This window comes from Hypanus sabinus, chromosome 2 (assembly GCF_030144855.1).
Source record: "Hypanus sabinus isolate sHypSab1 chromosome 2, sHypSab1.hap1, whole genome shotgun sequence".
Taxonomy (NCBI): Eukaryota; Metazoa; Chordata; class Chondrichthyes; order Myliobatiformes; family Dasyatidae; genus Hypanus; species Hypanus sabinus.
Genome location: NC_082707.1, coordinates 163,421,945 through 163,440,843, shown reverse-complemented (window position 1 = coordinate 163,440,843; position 18,899 = coordinate 163,421,945). Strand labels below are relative to the sequence as shown.

The window sequence follows — 18,899 nt, the reverse complement described above, 5'->3', positions numbered from 1 at the left end:
TCATTTAGTCTTAGTAATTGGCATTGGTGGTCAACAGATGGGGAATAATCCTCTTACAGGGATAAACTGATCAAGTCCTTCAAAAGCCTCACTGATGGTTATACCCCTGGAGTTGATGAAATAATTATAAAATTTAATTGTAGTCCTTACTATTTATCTTGGGGTTAGTATTGATCAATAATATTTTGTTCTTTCATCTATCTGTTTTCATGCCAACAAGAATTGTCTACCCACAAACTGAATGGAATATAAATCATACAGGGAGAAGCTTTCTATAAACAAAAGCATTGTGGCTACAATTTCCAACAGAATGATTCTAAACCTATTAGAATAATAGAGAAAGAGTCAACAGAATTCTTGGGAGAGGAATTGATTGGAGTTGCTTCTCTAAATGATCATTACAGGTATGTAATATGAAATTTTGCTTCATGTTCTGCACAGAGGTATGACTTTTGTAAATTTCTTTGAAATTTAGCAATCACTTGCACAATCTATCTCTGTAGTCATATGAACAGGAAAAACGTTGAAGCTTCATATGTGTTACGGTGTTAGAGATTGGAGGCATTTTGGAAAATATAAATTTGGACAAATTGTCCAGCCTGCTATCACTTGCTTCCTGTGATTTGAAATGCTGGCCAACAACATGAGTGCAAGTCCCGGTGAAAAGGGAGATATCAAATTCACACCAATAGTAAAATCAGTAAGTGAAATAAAGTCTCTAGAAAGGACTGGGAACTAAGCAAAAACAAAAGCAAAATACTGCAGATGCTGGAAATCAGAAATAAAAACAGAAACTCTTGGGAGTATTCAACAAAGTGGACAGTGTCTGTGATGAGGGAAAACTTAGAGTTTCCAGACAATGACCTTGCTGATTCTGTGATTTTGTTTTTTTAAAAATTTTAATAATCTGACATGGTCACAAGAACCTAAGAATGGGGAGCAGGAGCATGCCAGATTTCTGGTTCAGTCCAATCAAGGATGAACTAATACAAAAACTCCATTTTCCCACCCTACCACATATTGCATGATTCTCTTAGAACCAAGGTCTATTGATGCAGTAGCCAAGGTTTCTGGGTGAAGAATTCCGAGGATTCTGAATAAAGAAATTTACTTCCTCTCAGTCAACCATTATCATGAGGTGATGACTGCTAATTATTTTAGCAAAAGAGGGAGACAGATCATGCTGAGAATTTATTTTCTGATTTAAATCAATCTATTTTCAGTGTGTTTAAAATTAAACTACTTGAATCCTTGGAGTAATTGTTGTGATTTTTATCGACTTTGAATTCAACCAGGATAAGACAAGTGGGAAAATTGCTCTGGATTCCCTCTATATCAAGTTTTTTTTTGCAGCAGCACTACTTTGTTTCCAATGTAACATTACTCCCTTTCATGGAGGTTACTGAAATTTTTGAGTTGGTTCTGCAGTGCTGTTGAGGCTTGCTTTCATTTCAAGCTGTTGCTATGGCTACCCCAAAAAAAGCCCAAAAAGGCCAAGCTGAACACAACATGCACATAAATTGGGCAAAGGCCATTCTACTGGGAAAGTTATTGTGGTTCCACCCATTTTATGCTCAAAAAGGCACTGTAATGTTGAGCGTTTGAGTAAAAACATTAATAAAAGCATGAATATTTTATTGAATATTAGAAACAGAAAACAAGGTATAAAATATATTGTAGAGGAACCATAATTATTGAATATCTACTCTTTATCAAAATTAGAAACAGATGGTAGGTAACCATAACTATGAAAGTCATGCAAAAACAAATGATGGGAGTACATTATCAGGTTAGGCCACATCTAGCATTTCAATCTGTAAACCTTTATCAGAACATGCAAAGTTAAATGAGCTTTAGAAATGAAGTTTCTGGGGAAAAAATGGAGAGGGACAGATACCACCCCCTTCCACCCACCGCAGTTATTCAGTAACACAAAATGCTGGAGTAACTCAATGAGACAGGCAGCATCAATAGAGAAGAATAAACAGTCAATATTTCAGATCAAGTTTGGAAGGGGGAAGAAGCCAGAATAAGAAGCTTGATGGGGGGGAGGCAGAGTTGGACAAACTGGCAGGTGATAGTCAAAACCATTTGAGGGGGAAGGGGGATAAAGTAAGAAACTGGGAGAAGATGGGCAGAAGAGGTAAAGGACTGAAGAAAGAATCTGATGGGAGAGAACAGTGGACCATAAGAGAAAGGGAAGGAGGGGTACCAGAGGGACGTGATGGGCAGGTGAGGAAAAGAGAATGGGTAAGAGGGGAACCTGAATGGGGAAAAAAAGAGAAGGTGGAAGATAAAAAATTAGCAGAAGTTTGAGAAATCAATGTTTATGCCATCAGGTTGGAGATAACCAGATGGAATATTACTCCTCCAACCTGAGTGTGGCCTCATTATGACCATAGAGGAGGAGGAGGGCTGACATGTCAGAATAGGAAGTTGAATCAAAATGAGTGGCCACTGGGAAATCCTGCCTTTTGTAGCAGACAGATCAAAGTTGCTCAATGTCAACTGTTTATTCCTTTCCATAGATGCTAACTGACCTGCTGGGTTCCTCCAGGATTTTGTTTGTTTCCAGCACCTGCAGAATCTTGTTTTATGTTTTGCACCCCAGTTATTCTCCTTTAAAGTTAATGTTGGTTCACTCTCAAAGTTCTTTATATAAAGTCAGTAATTGGGAATGTTAATTTTGTCCTTCTCCAAAGGTATTGCCTGACCTTTTCAGTAATTATGGCATTTCTAATATTGCAGGTTATTAACACTGCAGTATTTTACTTGTAGAACCATGCAGAGTTTGTAGTGCTAATGAAAATATGCCCTTTGAGTTTGCTTGAGTGTACATTCCGGGTGACTGTGTGCAGTTCTGATAGCTGCAATACAGGATGGATGTGGGGGCTTTAGAAAAGGTGCAGAAGAGATACACCAGAATGTTGACTGGAGTAGAGGCTATAAGGAGAGTTTGGACAAACTGGGATTGTGTCCTCTAGAATGTTATGAGGGTCAGTCTTTTTCCCAGGATGGAACGGTCAAATACCAGAGTGTAAAGTTTGAAGGTGAGAATCAGAATCAGAATCAGACTTTAATCGCCAAGTACCTGTGCACATACAAGGAATTTACTTCCGGCAGATGTTGTCTCTCTGCTCATAACAATAATAATGATAAATATAAATGAAAATATAGATTATACATACAGGTAGTGAAATTTAAGAGATTTGAGGCTTCTTTGTTTACAGAGTGGTAAATGCCTGGAATGTGCTGCTAGGGGAGGTGGTGTCTGCTGATGTGTAATTTAAATTAAGATTATGGTCAACACAGACATTGAGGGCAGAAGGGCCTGTTCCTGTGCTGTACTGTTCTGTTTTATGTCTTAAATCTCAGTCAGTTCAGACAAATTTTAATTCTGAAAGTTTTTGTCTTTTTAGGAAATCAACTACCAAAACATTAAGTATTGCAGAGATCAGCAATAGGCGCTGATATTTTTATAATTTATGTAAATGGCTGAAATGAAGATTTTCAGGGAATGGTTGCAGGACATCCTCGGAGGTTATAAAATAAATTAAGAAAGAAAATTGTAAAGAGGCAATGAGGATGCAGAATCAGAGTTCAAAGTAAATTTATCAAAGTAATGTAAGTCACCATGTACAACACAGATTCATTTTCTTGTGGGCAATCACTGTAAATACATGAAGCACAATAGAATGAATGAAAGACTACATCTAATAGTATGGACAAACAACCAATATGCAAAAAAAACTGTGCAAATGCAAAAAAGAGAAGGGGAGAGAGAGAAATAAGCAATAGATATCGAGATTGTGCGATGAAGAGTCCTTGGAAGTGAGTCCAGTTCAGTGAGGGGGTGAGTGAAGTTGAGTGACGTTATCCCCTCTGGTTCAAGAGCCTGATGGTTGAAGGGTAACAACTGTTTCCAACCCTGGTGGTGTGGGTCTCTACCTCCTTCCTGATGTCAGCAGTGAGAAGAGAGGATGACCCGGGAAGGTGGTAGTGGTTCTTGATGATGGATGCTGCTTTCCTGCAACGTTGCTCAGGATAGATGAGCTCACTAGTTAGTGGAAAGGGCTTTACCTGTGATGTACTCGGCCATGTCCACTACTTTTTGTAGGCTTTTTCATACAAGGGCACTGGTTTTCCCATACCTGGCTGTGATGCAATCAGTTAAGTGTATGAAGTATTATAGATGGGTTAAGAGTGAAACCATCTGGCAAATGGAGAATAATGTGGAAAATGTGAAATTGATTGAAAAGTTGTGTGAACGCAGAATTTTGCAATGCAGAGGAATCCTGGTGTCCTGATGCATTGTTCACACAAAGCTGGTATGCAGCTGCAGCAAGTGTTTGGGAAGTAAGAGAACATTATTGCTTTTTGGTCTGGAAGTCATCTACAAAAACAGGCAGATTGTGCTCCAGTTGGATAAGATATTGGAGTGACCACGTACGGAAAGTAATGGTTTTATATGAGGAAAACTGCTAACACTTATGTTGAAATTCAGAGTTTTTTTTAAAAAAAGCAGATGACTGGAGTTACTCAATGGGTCAAGCAGCACTGATGGAAGCAAAGGGATTTTGAAGTAAAGGAAAAGCTGACATTTTGTGTCAGGACCCTGCATCAGGGCTGACAGTGTGGAGGGAAGATAGCCAGCATAAAGAGGTGAGAAGGAAGGATAATGACAGACAAGGGAAACCATGTGAGCTGGGGGATGATGGGAAAATGAAGCCAGGTTTTTTTTTGGGGGGGGGGAAAGAAGGGAATTTTGAGGTAAAAGCCGGGTTAGTGATGGGTGGAAATAAATAAGAATAGAATATGAATTAATTGGGTTGTTGGGGAAAGGAAAGTAGTAATAGTCCAGAAGGGAATGTGGAACCAGGTAAGGAAGGGATAATGAACAGTTGGAACTAGATAAGGGAGGGGAAAGTAACAAATCTGGGTTACAATGAGGGGTTAAGCTGAACAAAAGGGAAAAAGCCTAGGTGGACTGGCAGTGGTAAGAAAGGACATGTGGATTACCTGAAATATGGAAATTCAATATTCATACCATCAGGTTCTTGATATCCTGTGTAGAATATGAGGCATTCTGTTTGTGTTTGACTTCATCACCTGCCTTCTCCATTGTCACAAAAGATAGGATTGTGTGGGAGTGGAAGGTAAAATTACGTTCCATTACAGGCTTAGGATGACTGTTGAGGACAAAACAGTCACCTAATCTGTTCAGGGGTTATAAACCTTGAGTCCATGCTTAATGGTATTGGTCCATGGTATAAAAAAAGGTTGGGAATCCCTGGTCTAATTGATGCAGAAGGGACAACATTGTAAGCACCAAATATAGTGGATGAAGTTGGAGGATCTGGAGGTGAATAGCTTCACCTGGATGGCCAGTTTAGAGAGTATTATGGGAGCAGGCTTGAACCTGGAATGGGCTATTTGCCTAATGAGAAAAGACTGGACAAGCGGTTTGTATCTGTTGAAATTTAGAGGAGTATAAGGCAATTTGATTGAAATATCAAAGTTCCTGAATTATGCTGACAAGATGGATGTGGGGAGGATAATTCCTCATGGGAGAATCCAAAATTTGGGGTAACTGAAGATAAGGGGTTAGACAATAGACAATAGGTGCAGAAGTAGACCATTCGGCCCTTCGAGCCTGCACTGCCATTTTGAGATCATGGCTGATCAACTACTATCAATACCCAGTTCCTGCCTTGTCCCCATATCCCTTAATTCCCCTATCCATAAGATACCTATCTAGCTCCTTCTTGAAAGCATCCAGCAAATTGGCCTCCACTATCTTCTGAGGCAGTGCATTCCAGACCCCCACAACTCTCTGGGAGAAGAAGTTTTTCCTTATCTCTGTCCTAAATGACCTACCCCTTATTCTCAAACCATGCCCTCTGGTACTGGACTCTCCCAGCATCTGGAACATATTTCCTGCCTCTATCTTGTCCAATCCCTTAATAATCTTACATGTTTCAATCAGATCCCCTCTCAATCTCCTTAATTCCAGCGTGTACAAGCCCAGTCTCTCTAACCTTTCTGCGTAAGACAGTCCAAACATCCCAGGAATTAACCTTGTGAATCTACGCTGCACTTCCTCTACAGCCAGGATGTCCTTCCTTAACCCTGGAGACCAAAACTGTACACAATACTCCAGGTGTGGTCTCACCAGGGCCCTGTACAAATGCAAGAGGATTTCCTTGCTCTTGTACTCAATTCCCTTTGTAATAAAGGCCAACATTCCATTAGCCTTCTTCACTGCCTGCTGCACTTGCTCATTCACCTTCAGTGACTGATGAACAAGGACTCCTAGATCTCTTTGTATTTCTCCCTTACCTAACTCTACACCATTCAGATAATAATCTGCCTTCCTGTGCTTACTCCCAAAGTGGATAACCTCACACTTATTCACATTAAACGTCATCTGCCAAGTATCTGCCCACTCACCCAGCCTATCCAAGTCACCCTGAATTCTTCTAACATCCTCATCACATGTCACACTGCCACCCAGCTTAGTATCATCAGCAAATTTGCTGATGTTATTTTCAATGCCTTCATCCAAATCGTTGACATAAATTGTAAACAGCTGTGGTCCCAATACCGAGCCCTGGGGCACCCCACTAGTCACCACCTGCCATTCTGAGAAACACCCATTCACCGCTACCCTTTGCTTTCTATCTGCCAACCAGTTTTCTATCCATGTCAATGTCTTCCCCCCCCCCTATACCCTGATTTTACCCACCAATCTCCAATGTGGGACCTTATCAAATGCCTCCTGAAAATCGAGGTACACTACATCCACTGGATCTCCCCTGTCTAACTTCCTGGTTACATCCTCGAAAAACTCCAACAGATTAGTCAAGCTTGATTTACCCTTGATAAATCCATGCTGGCTCGGCCCAATCCTATCACTGCTATCTAGATATGCCACTATTTCATCCTTAATAATGGACTCTAGCATCTTCCCCACCACCAATGTCAGGCTGACAGGTCGATAGTTCTCTGTTTTCTCCCTCTCTCCTTTCTTAAAAAGTGGGATAACATTAGCCATTCTCCAATCCTCAGGAACTGATCCTGAATCTAAGGAACATTGGAAAATGATTACCAATGCATCCGCAATTTCCAGGGTCACCTCCTTTAGTGCCCTAGGATGCAGACCATCTGGACCTGAGGATTTGTCAGCCTTCAGTCCCATCAGTCTTCTCATCACCATTTCCTTCCTAATGTCAATCTGTTTCATTTCCTCTGTTACCCTATGTCCTTGGCCCATCCATACATCTGGGAGATTGCTTGTGTCTTCCTTATTGAAAACAGATCTAAAGTACTCATTAAATTCTTCTGCCATTTCTCGGTTTCCCATAACAATTTCACCTAATTCATTCTTCAAGGGCCCAACATTGTTCTTAACTATCTTCTTTCTCTTCGCGTACCTAAAAAAGCTTTTGCTATCTTCCTTTATATTCCAGGCTAGCTTGCGTTCGTACCTCATTTTTTCTCCCCGTATTGTCTTTTCTTTCTTTTTTCTTTCTTTTTCAATCTTTTTATTGAGTTTCATATAAATATATAAAAAAAACATAACAAAATAATGAATAGGTTATGAATACAATAGACTTAAGATTACATTAATAATAGGATAATAATATCCTATTAAACATCAACAACAAAAAAGTACATTAATCAATCAAGTCTATATAATTATATATGAAAAAAACAAAACTAATCATCAAAAGAAAAAGAAAAAAAAATTAAAAATGTGTGAAAGAAAATATATATATGAAACAAGCACTAAACTAAAACTAACATGGGCAATAATAACAGTTTATAAGTATATGATAGTGTCAAAGAACTCCGGAACTCCATACCTGAACAAGAATAAACAAAGAGGTCTGGGAAAGGCCAAATTAATTCACATGAAAATGTCGGATGAACGGTCCCCAAGTTTCTTCAAATTTAATTGACGAGTCAAAAATTGTGCTCCTAATGTTTTCCAAACTCAGATAAGAAATAGTTTGAAAAAGCCACTGAGACGTGGTAGGAGGGTTTACTTCTTTCCAATTTTGTAATATAGACCTTCTGGCCATTAATGTTACAAAAGCAATCATTCGTCTGATTGAAGGAGAAAACTGATTACCATCCTCATTTGGTATACCAAAGATTGCAGTAATAAAGTTAGGTTGTAAATCAATGTTCCAAATTGAGGAAATGGTAACGAATATGTCCTTCCAATAATTATGTAAAGTAGGACATGACCAAAACATATGGGTCAGTGAAGCCACTTCTGAATGACATCTATCACATTGAGGGTTAATATGAGAATAAAATTGAGCAAGTTTATCTTTAGACATATAAGCTCTATGTACAATTTTAAATTGTATTAAAGCATGTTTAGCACATATAGAAGAAGAATTAACCATTTGTAAAATTTTTTCCCATTTATCTGTTGGTATATTGTAGCGAAGTTCTTTTTCCCATTGTTGTTTAATTCTATCAGACATTTCTGGTTGTATCTTCATAATCATGTTGTAAATAAAAGCAACTAATCCCTTCTGACAAGGATTTAAGGTAAAAATCAAATCTGAGAAATCCGTTGAAGTTGAGTTGGGAAAAGATGGTAAAACTTTATGTAAAAAATTTCTAATTTGTAAATATCTGAAGAAATTAGATTTAGGTAATTTAAATTTATTGGAAAGTTGGTCAAAAGACATCAAAGTACCTTCAAAAAAAAGGTCACGAAAACATTTTATACCTTTCCTTTTCCATATGCTAAAGGCTTGATCTGTCAAGGAAGGTTTAAAGAAAAAATTAAATAAAATAGGGCTATCAAGCACAAAGTTTTTCAAAGTAAAGAATTTCCGAAATTGAAACCAAATTCATAATGTGTGTTTAATAACAGGATTAGATATCTGTTTATTAAATTTAACTAAATCAGCAGGAAGAGAAGAACCAAGAACAGAGAATAAAGAATATCCCTTTACTTCATTGCATTCCAAATTTACCCACGTATTGTCTTTTTAGTTAAGTTCTGTTGTTCCTTAAAAACTTCCCAATCATATGTCCTCCCACTCACCTTAGCTCTGTCATACTTCCTTTCTTTTTAATGCTATGCAATCTCTGACTTTCTTTGTCAACCACTGTGGCCCCTTTCCCCCCTTTGAATCCTTCCTTCTCTGGGGGATGAACTGATTTTGCACCTTGTGCATTATTCCCAAGAATACCTGCCATTGCTGTTCCACTGTCTTTTCTGCTAGGCTATCTGTCCAGTCAACTTTGGCCAGCTCCTCCCTCATGGCTCCATAGTTTCCCCTGTTCAACTGTAACACTGGCACCTCCGAGCTGCCCTTATCCTTCTCAAATTGCAGATAAAAACTTATCATATTATGATCACTACCTCCTAATGGCTCCTTTACTGCAAGATCGCTTATCAAATCCTGTTCATTACATATTATTAATTGGTTGTCCAATTAAGGTGAAGTAATTGTATTTCCCCTTAGGAGCATGAATCTTTGGAATGATTAAAAATGCAAAGGAAGCACATTCTTTCAGTATTTTAAAACAGTGATTGGTAAAAGGATTAGGGTGGAATACTACCACTGGATAACAGGAATGTGCATTTGTGTTTACAATCAGATCAGCATGATCTTATTAAAGAGCATAGCAAGCTCAAGGGGTTTAGTAGCCTAACTCTGCTCATTTATCTGTTCATGTGTGAGAGGTATGATATCTGTAGTTGTGGCTCTGTAGTTTTAATCTCCCCTAAAGCTGTCATGTTGTTGCCAAGAATATTTAGGCAATTGGAAACTTTATGCAAGCACTCATGCAGCACCACTACCCAATATCACATTGCTAATTCACACTTAAATCAACAAGGTCTCCTGCTGGTTTTGAAAAATACATCAATTGAAGATGCAGTATATGTACACCATGCAATACCTGACTTGTATTAAAAATGTTCATTGCATTTTATTTCTCTTACTCCAAATGTTGTGCCCACATTCTTGCAGTGAGTTATAATGTTTAATCCAATTTACCAGCTGAGAAATGGGGAGGAGAGATAGTAATAAGATTGAAAGAGTGCAGAAAAAATTTACGAGGATGTTGCTGCAACTTGATGACCTGAATTATAGAGAAAGGTTGAATAGGCTAGTACTTTATTTCCTAGAGCAGGGGTGGGCAAACTTTTTGACTTGTGGGCCACAAAGGGTTCTAAAATTTGACAGGGGGGCCGGACCAGGAGCAGATGGGCGGAGTGTTTTGGTAATACACCTCATAAGAGAAAATAAAATATCATGGGGTATGTAGAAAACATGTGCTTTAATTTCAATTGAAAATGAACAAATGCATTACAACAAAATATCTGCCTTTGAAGTCCCATGGTATTTAGCTATTTATTGAAATGATTTTTAAAACACTGAAAATTAAATGAATAAAATGCAGCTTTTTTAATAGTAACAGTTATTATTTTAAAGCACTGAAAATTCTGTTATCCTTCAAGATATTATCATCATCACTCTCCTCCTGACTGTCTTTATTTCAAAAACGGTAGGAGATGCAGGTCTACTTGTCCTGCTCCTTCTTATTCAATTGTCCCCTGTGCCAAAACTCAACAACGACCAGCACAAAGACAGAACAGTGACAGCGTGCCAATATGCGGAGCGCGTTATTTGATCTGGAGCGCATTTTTTATTTTCAGAACGTACGTGCACCTGCGCACTACTCATGTCCATCACTTTACAGAAATGACATGTAACATGTAAGGCTTATTGAAAAAAATATTTTCAAATGCATTTTTTACATAACACAACGAAGAAACTTATTTTTAATTTCAGTGGGAACAGTGTTGTTGGTCTCCCTTTTTAGCCAGCGCATCAAAGTCTGGATTTAGTTTTGTTGTGGCGATTCTCAGGATGGATCTGAGGTGTTGGTCAGTTAACTTGGATCTGTGGCTGGCTTTGTTGATGTTCATGACGCTGAACGGCTGTTCACACAAATAGGTCGAGCCGAACAAAGAGTAAAGCGCAAATGTGGAGTAATACGCTGCACCTCAACAAAGGTCAATGTGTAGCGGTGTGCTACATGCAGCGCTAAAATTACGACACGGAGTCGGTAACTGCAGTCAAAGCAAAAAACTTGATTTGAAATCCCCAGCCTCACTTTTAAGCCTCCCTCAACCTGCCCCCCGTGGCGCAGAGGCTCCAAAGCTCTGTGCTCGCAAATACCCGCAGGCTATCTCCCTTAGCCGGAACGCTGGCTAATTGTGAACCGGTTCGGATGTGCCAGGAAATGGGTCGCCACAAATGTATATAGAGTGCGTCATCTATTGGGAAAACGCCAGAATTGCGGGGAAAAAACGTTAACAAGGTTTATTAATATAATTTCATCAAGTTCTGCGGGCCGGATTAAAAAGCTTAACGGGCCGCATATGGCCCGCGGGCCGTAGTTTGCCCATGCCTGTCCTAGAGCATACGAGAAGGAGGTGAGATTTGATGGAGAAATAGAAAATTGAGGAGTATAGATAGAGTAAGTGCAAGCATGTTTTTTCCACTGAGGCTGGGTACAGACTAGAACTAGAAGTTGTGTGTTAAGGATGAAAGGTGAAATAATTAAGGGGAACATGAGGGGTAAATTCTGTCAGAGGATGGTTGAGAGTGCAGAACAGACTGCCAGCAGAAGTGGTGGATACAGGTTCGATTTCAACATTTAAGAGAAATTTGGATAGATACATAGATGGGAGGGGTACGGAAGGCAAAGGTTTGGGTGCAGGTTGATGGGGCCACGAAAATAGTTTGGAAACAACCGAATGGGCCAAATGGCTTGTTTCTGTGCTAAGAGTCATAGAACATTGAGAGGAATTAAATGAGAAAAAATCCTTAAAGTTGTATTCTCAATGGAAATGCAATAAAACAACATTGAGCCCAGAACTATGAGGATTTAATCTTTAATCACAAACAAGAGAAGATCTGCAGGTGCTGGAAATCCAAGCAATGTGCACAAAATGCTGGAGGAACTCAGCAGGCCAGCCAGCATCTATGGGGAAGAAAAACACAGTCGAATTTTCAAGCTGAGACCCTTCAGCAGGCCTGCTGAATGCTGCCTGGACTGCTGAGTTCTTCCAGTATTTTGTGTGTTGCTTTGAGGATGTAAACTCAGGTAAGTTTATAATATAAACCTTGATGTGATTTTTCAGCAGGTGGGCCAGGACTCTTTAACCTATTGTGTAAAATTTAAGAGCTAATGGCTTCATTAATTGACCGCGATTGAAAATTGCATTAAAGAAACATTTGCTTACAAGCATTCAATTCATTAAGATCAGTACGCTATTATGAGCAATAAATTTTCAATTTTAATTTATCTCTATCCTCTATATCTACTTGTTTCAGATGAAGTGACCAGTATGGAGATGTTTATTTTATTGCTTTAGCAAGACAATTGGAGGAAGAGGTGTAGGGCCTCTGAACCATGACAAACATTAGCTGTGACTAAATGGTAATCAAGATTAGGGTAATTACATAGCTGATAAATAAATTATGAGTAATGGACACTGTCACTGAGCATGTGATATAAATGGTTTTCTTTGTAGTCTATTGTGTAGCTGAATGTGAACTCAAAATGCAGAAAACAGATACTAGGTTGAAATTTGCTCTTTATTAACGTGACTTAAAATCTAAAGTTCCCTGGTCGGATGGTCTTCCATGTTTGGAAATGTGTGTAGGTCGGCCCGTTTGGAGTCAACAAGTACTTTGGGGAAAAGAGTATGAGATTCAGAAGGCATGAAGGTTAAAGGATTTAAGAGATTTAGAAAGAAGGAACAATAGTAAAGACTAAAGGTCACTGCAAGATCTAAAAGTGAGAGGAGTGCACTCTGCTGCAGAATTGTGAAACGTGAGGCAGGAAGCATTCTTGGCTAAAAGAAAAAGAGCAGTCAAACCAGTTTGAAGGAGTGGTTAGAAACTGGTGAAGGTTACCTTAAACTTTATCCCAGATAAAATCCAGGAACTGGAATAAAGTTTATCAACTATAATTTTATAAGCCTTTTCCACATCATTAATGTCTGAGTACTATGAGGACCCTTATTGTCAGAGCTAGTCAGGCAACATTCCATTCTACTACCATTGACAAAAGGTTCCTCACTAAAATCAATGTAAGTAGATTAGGGTCACTTTATCGGACTCAGTTACTTAGTTTAGTAATACAAGAGTTGATTCTTTCTTGCATGGTTTTTGATACATGGAGAACAGTAATATAACAGAGTTCACATGCCCTTTCTTGAGGGATATTGTTAGGATAATATAAAGGGAGTACTATTCTGCAGTTGCTTCTTCTATATGCATCTAAGCCACCCTTTGCCCTTAACCAATGAAACAAAGATGTTAACCTTTGCAATGGTGGGCATAACAGTATTGACTCACAGTGAATGGTGATTGCAGGATTGACAGTGACACAGTTGCTCCTTCAGAGGCACCATTCATCTACTAACTGATACTGACAACAAAAGATCCTGAAATTTGATCTCCTTGACCTTGATGAATTGATTTTGTCATTTTAAAATCAACTGCACGTGTACAATGATACAATAAAACGTGTGGATTAGTGACAAACGTACCAAGGTGAATATTTTGTGAGGGAAGTATAAAAATGTACTTATTTAATGTACTGCCTTTACATAAACCAAATAATCGAAGTATAGTTTAAAGATTAGATAAAGAGGTTACATTTAGTTATATTTAGTTGGGTTTGTATTAAAATTGATTGCAACATTTAAGAGCAGTTAACAATTTGGCTGAATAATTTTAAAACACCATATGATCCTTCAATAGTAAATTTGCATAGCATGTTAGCACAATAACATTGCTACCTCACAAGCCCAGAGACTCAGGATTGATTCTGAATTTGAGTGCTGCTGGGATTTGCACATTGACTCTGTGCTCCAATGTTATTTTTATGTCCTTTAGATTTATAAAATTGTTGATAGAATATTCAACAATTTGTCCAAAATAATTTGAAAATTAATTCATTGGACTTTTTAAAATGTAAAGTTCTGAAAGCTATAGGTCATAGATTATGGGTCTTAGTGCTAATTACATTATGATAATATATTCATTTTAATGCCAGCAGAGTACTGGTTCTACAACAGAGATCTGACCGCATGTTTGTGATGTACTGAATTCTAGAAAGATCTCAAGAGACTTATCAATTCAGTTTGTTATTTTAAGTATGCTTTCATTTAGCTTTTGAATCACTACAAGGTAGAAATGAATGTCATGCAACCCCTAGTTCACTAGGCTCTGGTACCTGTTATATTTTGTAACATAAACATTAAACTAATTCAAAGGAAGGCACAGGAGTCTGGGAGTGTGGATCTAACCTTGTTTACTTTAAGCAAGGTGTGCAAATATCACATGATAGTGTGATGATTTATGCAATTCATATATTTATACATATAACCCATACTGAATTATTTACATAAACAAGAATGATGAATCAAACAATATATATACAAAATTACTGAAATATTAAACTTTAATATTAAATATGCAACCTTCCTCCCTGCATAGTTATAAACTCCAATTCAATATAGAATGCATCTTAACTATTTACACAATATACTATATAATACAGCTGTCATACAGTCATAGATATTTTTCAATTGTTCCATTTAGGCTTAAGGATTTGATCGCCAGAGGATTTCTTACTTTAGTGGGATGAGGTCTTTTCTGACAAGGAAGACCACTCTATGGCAGATAAAATTTGTGGCTGTGAAACAATCTCAGGTTCCGCAGCCTCCATGGTGGTTGTGGGACTTGACTCAGACTGTAGGAAATCATTGATAGCAGTAGCCAGCTTTCTCTAACAACTGACTCTCCTCTCCTCAACTGATCAATATGAGTTCTCCAGATGATATCAGATGCACTGTGTAGGAGAGTGTCCAGTTCTGTCCTTAATCCTTCCAAGTACCTACTTTTGACCACCTCCGTAGTCCCTCATCAGGACTGCTTGGCTAGAAGCGAGACATCGAACCTCTTTGCTTGAGGAGCCTTCAATTTTTCTCAGCTGTTTGTCCTTCATTGCCCTCCTGTGATTGGGTTTGAGGAGATCCAAGCGTAAACGCAAGGGATGAGCCAGGAACAGCAGAGCTGGTGAGTTGTTGGTCGTGGAGTGTGTTGCATTGTGATATGCAAGGAGGAAATGGGTGAGTTTCTGGTTCAGTGTTTGTGTAGTACGTTCTGCTGACATTGGTCGCAGTGCATTCCTTAGACTCTGGACAAACCTTTCCACCAAGCCGTTGCAGCTGGATAGTACGGTGCAGATGTAATATATCATATTATATTTTTTTTTTAGGAATGATTCAAACTGTGGTCTATTGTCACTGACTAAGTGTTCTGGAACACTAGTCCTTGCAAAAAGATCCTCAACACATCAACAGTGTGCAAGGCTGTAGTGGAGGCTATTGGGAATACTTCTGGCCATTGTGCAGTTACATCTATTATTACCACAGGGCCATAAGGCACAGGAGCAGAATGAAGCCATTTGGCCCATTGAGTCTGTTCCACCAAGCTGATTTATTATCCCTCCCAGCCCCGTTCTCCTACCTTCTGCTGGTAACCTTTATGCCCTGCCTAATCAAGAGCCTATCAAACTCTGCTTTAAATATACCCAGTAACTTGCCCTCCACAGTGGTCTGTGGCAATGAATTCCCAGATTCATCGCACTGTGGCTAAAGAAACTCCTCTTGAACCCTGTTCTGAAAGGATGTCCTTGTATTCTGAGACTGTGGCCTCTAGTCTTAGACTCCGTCAAAATAGGAAATAATCATGTCCTCCCCACCTCACCCACCAACATTTCAGTCCCACTTCTTCCAAATTTTCTCTGCTAGTTATTCAGAAAGGCTCTCACTCACTGGAAGAGATGAGCAGGAACAGAGGTGAAAGGTATAATCACAGTCCTATCTTGTCTCCCCCAGCCCCATGCATGGGACTCCACAAAGGATATCAAGAACCTAATCTCCCCCTCCTGTCTGTAATTAAGACAGGGTCTGAACCTGAAGAGCTCTGGAACGAAGTTCTTGGGGTGAGGTCTTTACTCAAACAGTTCCTTAATGTCTTTAGGGCCTGGGGGAGGTAGCGGGGTAAGCTCCCACTACTTATTAAATGTTTTCAATGGTGGGTACCTCCGATGCCCGAATCCAGCTCCTGCTCTTCACATGTGGCTTAGCTACTAAGCCCAGTGAAACCCTTTCTACTGTCAGGAGAAGGGGAGAAGGCAGATTCATATCACCTTAAAACCAAGTCACTTTGGGCAAATGGGGCTCATCAGCCGTGATTGGTAGCTCATCTAGGAGAAGGAAAACTCTCATCTCAAACCTCCGCTGACTTGCAGCTATACCCACTCACGGGGAAGGCTTCAGGAGCAAACTCTGAAGAAAAATCTAGAGATGGGGTCTTTGAGGCAGTCCTTTTTTCAAAGCTGACAGCAACTCCTGCTCTTCCTTTAGATTCATCAGCTGAGTGGAGGGGGGCCTGCTATAAGGGCCTCAATTGTTCATACATATAGGTCTCTAGGTCTCTCTCTCTCTCTCTCTCTCTCTCTCTGAATCTATAAACACAGATCCACTGGGGAAAAGATAGCTAATTGGGGGGGGGGGGGGGGGGTATTACATGCAGTTACCAAAATAAATAATGAGACTGAAGCCAAGCCCTCTGGAGTTTAGATTTTAGTGTATTATAGCAAGTACTGTATATTTTGAGAATAAAATAGGAAACCAATTTAGTAGGGGAAAAGTGTCTGGAAATGATGGTGGAAAGGGAAAGTAGAGAGTCAGCTTGTGGTTTCAACAATGGCTTCAAAAACTCAGTGGTTGCTGCTGCTTGGCCGTGGAAGCTGGTACAAATGGAAATGAGAATTTCAGGAACGGGGCATCGTCAGCATTTCCCACTAGCCATAAAATTGGTCTTGTACACATCTTTCAGCTGCAATAGAAATAGAAGTTTGGGCACCGTGTTGATTCCTGTGGTAGTTTTCATAGTGTGGGGCAGGCTTCCCTCAAGTAATACTTAACTTGAAGCAACCAAGAGTCAGCTGGACAAAATGACAAGGTAGGAATTCTAAAATGCTGGTTATTATAGTTGCACGGTACTTTTCTGGGCTACTGAATTGCAAGGAAATCCTGAATGATCCAATTGAATTATGACTTTGAGGTGTAATTACGATCCAGCAGGCTGTCCAAGAGTTGCTGTGATATTTTACAGACAGAGCCCAGTCTGTTGAGAGGACATCCAGCTTTCATTCCAATTGGACAATTGATGGATCACCGATGTTGCAAAAGGAAAATGCATTCGAGCCCGTGCGTACAAACACATTCCAATACCATTGACAGATGCCAAAAAAACATGGGCAAGTTAGAGAAGAATTTCAGCAGTCCTGGACACCAACTTTCCAGAGAGGTTTCGAAGGGGTGGGGAGCAGTGTTGAGAATAACCTTCATGCAATGACAAGACCAGTTAGTTACAAGAGCCTGCGGAGGTCAAGGAATCTCTGCATTTTCCTTTCACACAGCAGATGGTCTGATTAATCCCAGTGCCTTTATTACAGAAACACACCACCTCTGGGTTTGTTCCTCCCACTCATTATGTCAATGTTAGGTACAAAATGAGCTATGAGTCTGAATTGCACCCCGATGAGCACCACAGAACCTCGACTGGCTCAGCCCTCCAGTGCTTACCACCTTACTTGCAAGCTTACAAACAAAAACAATCTTCCTTCCTTCAAAGATTCAGAAAACATTATACAAATCAAAAGGACACCAATTTTTTTTAAAAAATATATAAAGTAGGCGTGAAGAGAGTTTAAGAAAAATAGCTGAAACAATAATTGCAATCAGTTGACCCTGGATGTTATTGCAAGAACAAAGAGCACACCAGTGCTGCTGATACATTCATGTGCACATTGGTAACAGAATCATTATTCAAATACACTTATTTAAAAACCCACGTCAGCAGCTTCCTCATCTGAACACCAAAACAAATTGCCCTCAACCATGTCATTGCTAGTGGTGACAGTTCAGGCCCCAAATACAGGGTGGGAAGGGTGCAGGGAGATGAGGTGAGGAAGATGAGGCTGGGGGAGGGAAAAAGGGGAATGAAGTAATTTTATGAATTGATGGATTGTATTTTTTATTCGTTCGATGTGTCAGTTCTCTTACAGTGACATGCAATTTTATAAACTGTCCCCATGATCAGGACAATCTGTCTACTTCCTCCATGTTTCCGTAGGCCGGGTTGCAGTGGCCACCTGGATGTGTAATCAGATCAAACCCCGCATATGCAGTCATCTGGAGAGCGTCTTTAGGGTCCAGAACTGCACCCACCACACCCCTCCCCTACGCTGCCTGATTGAAAGCCTGGAGGCTGCTCCACCAAGAAATCAGGCAAAATCCACATGAATCCTCCACCAGGGCAATACAGACCATTCCCAGGGATGGAAAGGTGTGGTTTTGGCATCTTCTGGACATGTTGGCATCTCCTACAGTGTATGGCAAGCTCTTTGATGTGCTGATCTATCCCAGGCCACCAGAGAAGCTTCAAACCAACACGCTCATTTTAACCATGCCTAGGTGAACGGCGTGTAGCTCCTCCAATACTTTAGCTCTTATCTGGGATGGTACAACAACTTCAATCCCCACATAAGGCAACCTCCGTCAAGGGCAAGTTTGTCTCGCTGCTGGTAAAAATAGGAAACTGGAGTTTCTGTTGCACATTCCAGCTACTCTGGGTGTCCATGTAGACCTGAGACAATATGGAGTATTTTCTTGTTTCCCTTTAGATCACCTCTGCTGTAACAGGGAAATTTTTGATTTGCATTGGGGAAAATACGTCGAGGAGTATCTTCCTTGTAAATTTTTC

At 39.7% G+C, this 18,899-nt stretch overlaps 1 protein-coding gene across 1 annotated transcript in view; it reads right to left on the bottom strand.

Moving 5' to 3' along the window:
* Positions 1–316: 316 nt before the first annotated feature.
* Positions 317–18,899, bottom strand: part of LOC132404008 (uncharacterized) — a 63,161-nt gene continuing 44,578 nt past the window's right edge. Inside the window, exons 4-5 of the mRNA XM_059987943.1 lie at positions 7,115–7,540; positions 317–322 (exon numbers count right to left, since the gene is read on the bottom strand). Coding sequence (XP_059843926.1) covers positions 317–322; positions 7,115–7,540 — 432 coding nt within the window. The remainder of the gene's footprint in view (positions 323–7,114; positions 7,541–18,899) is intronic.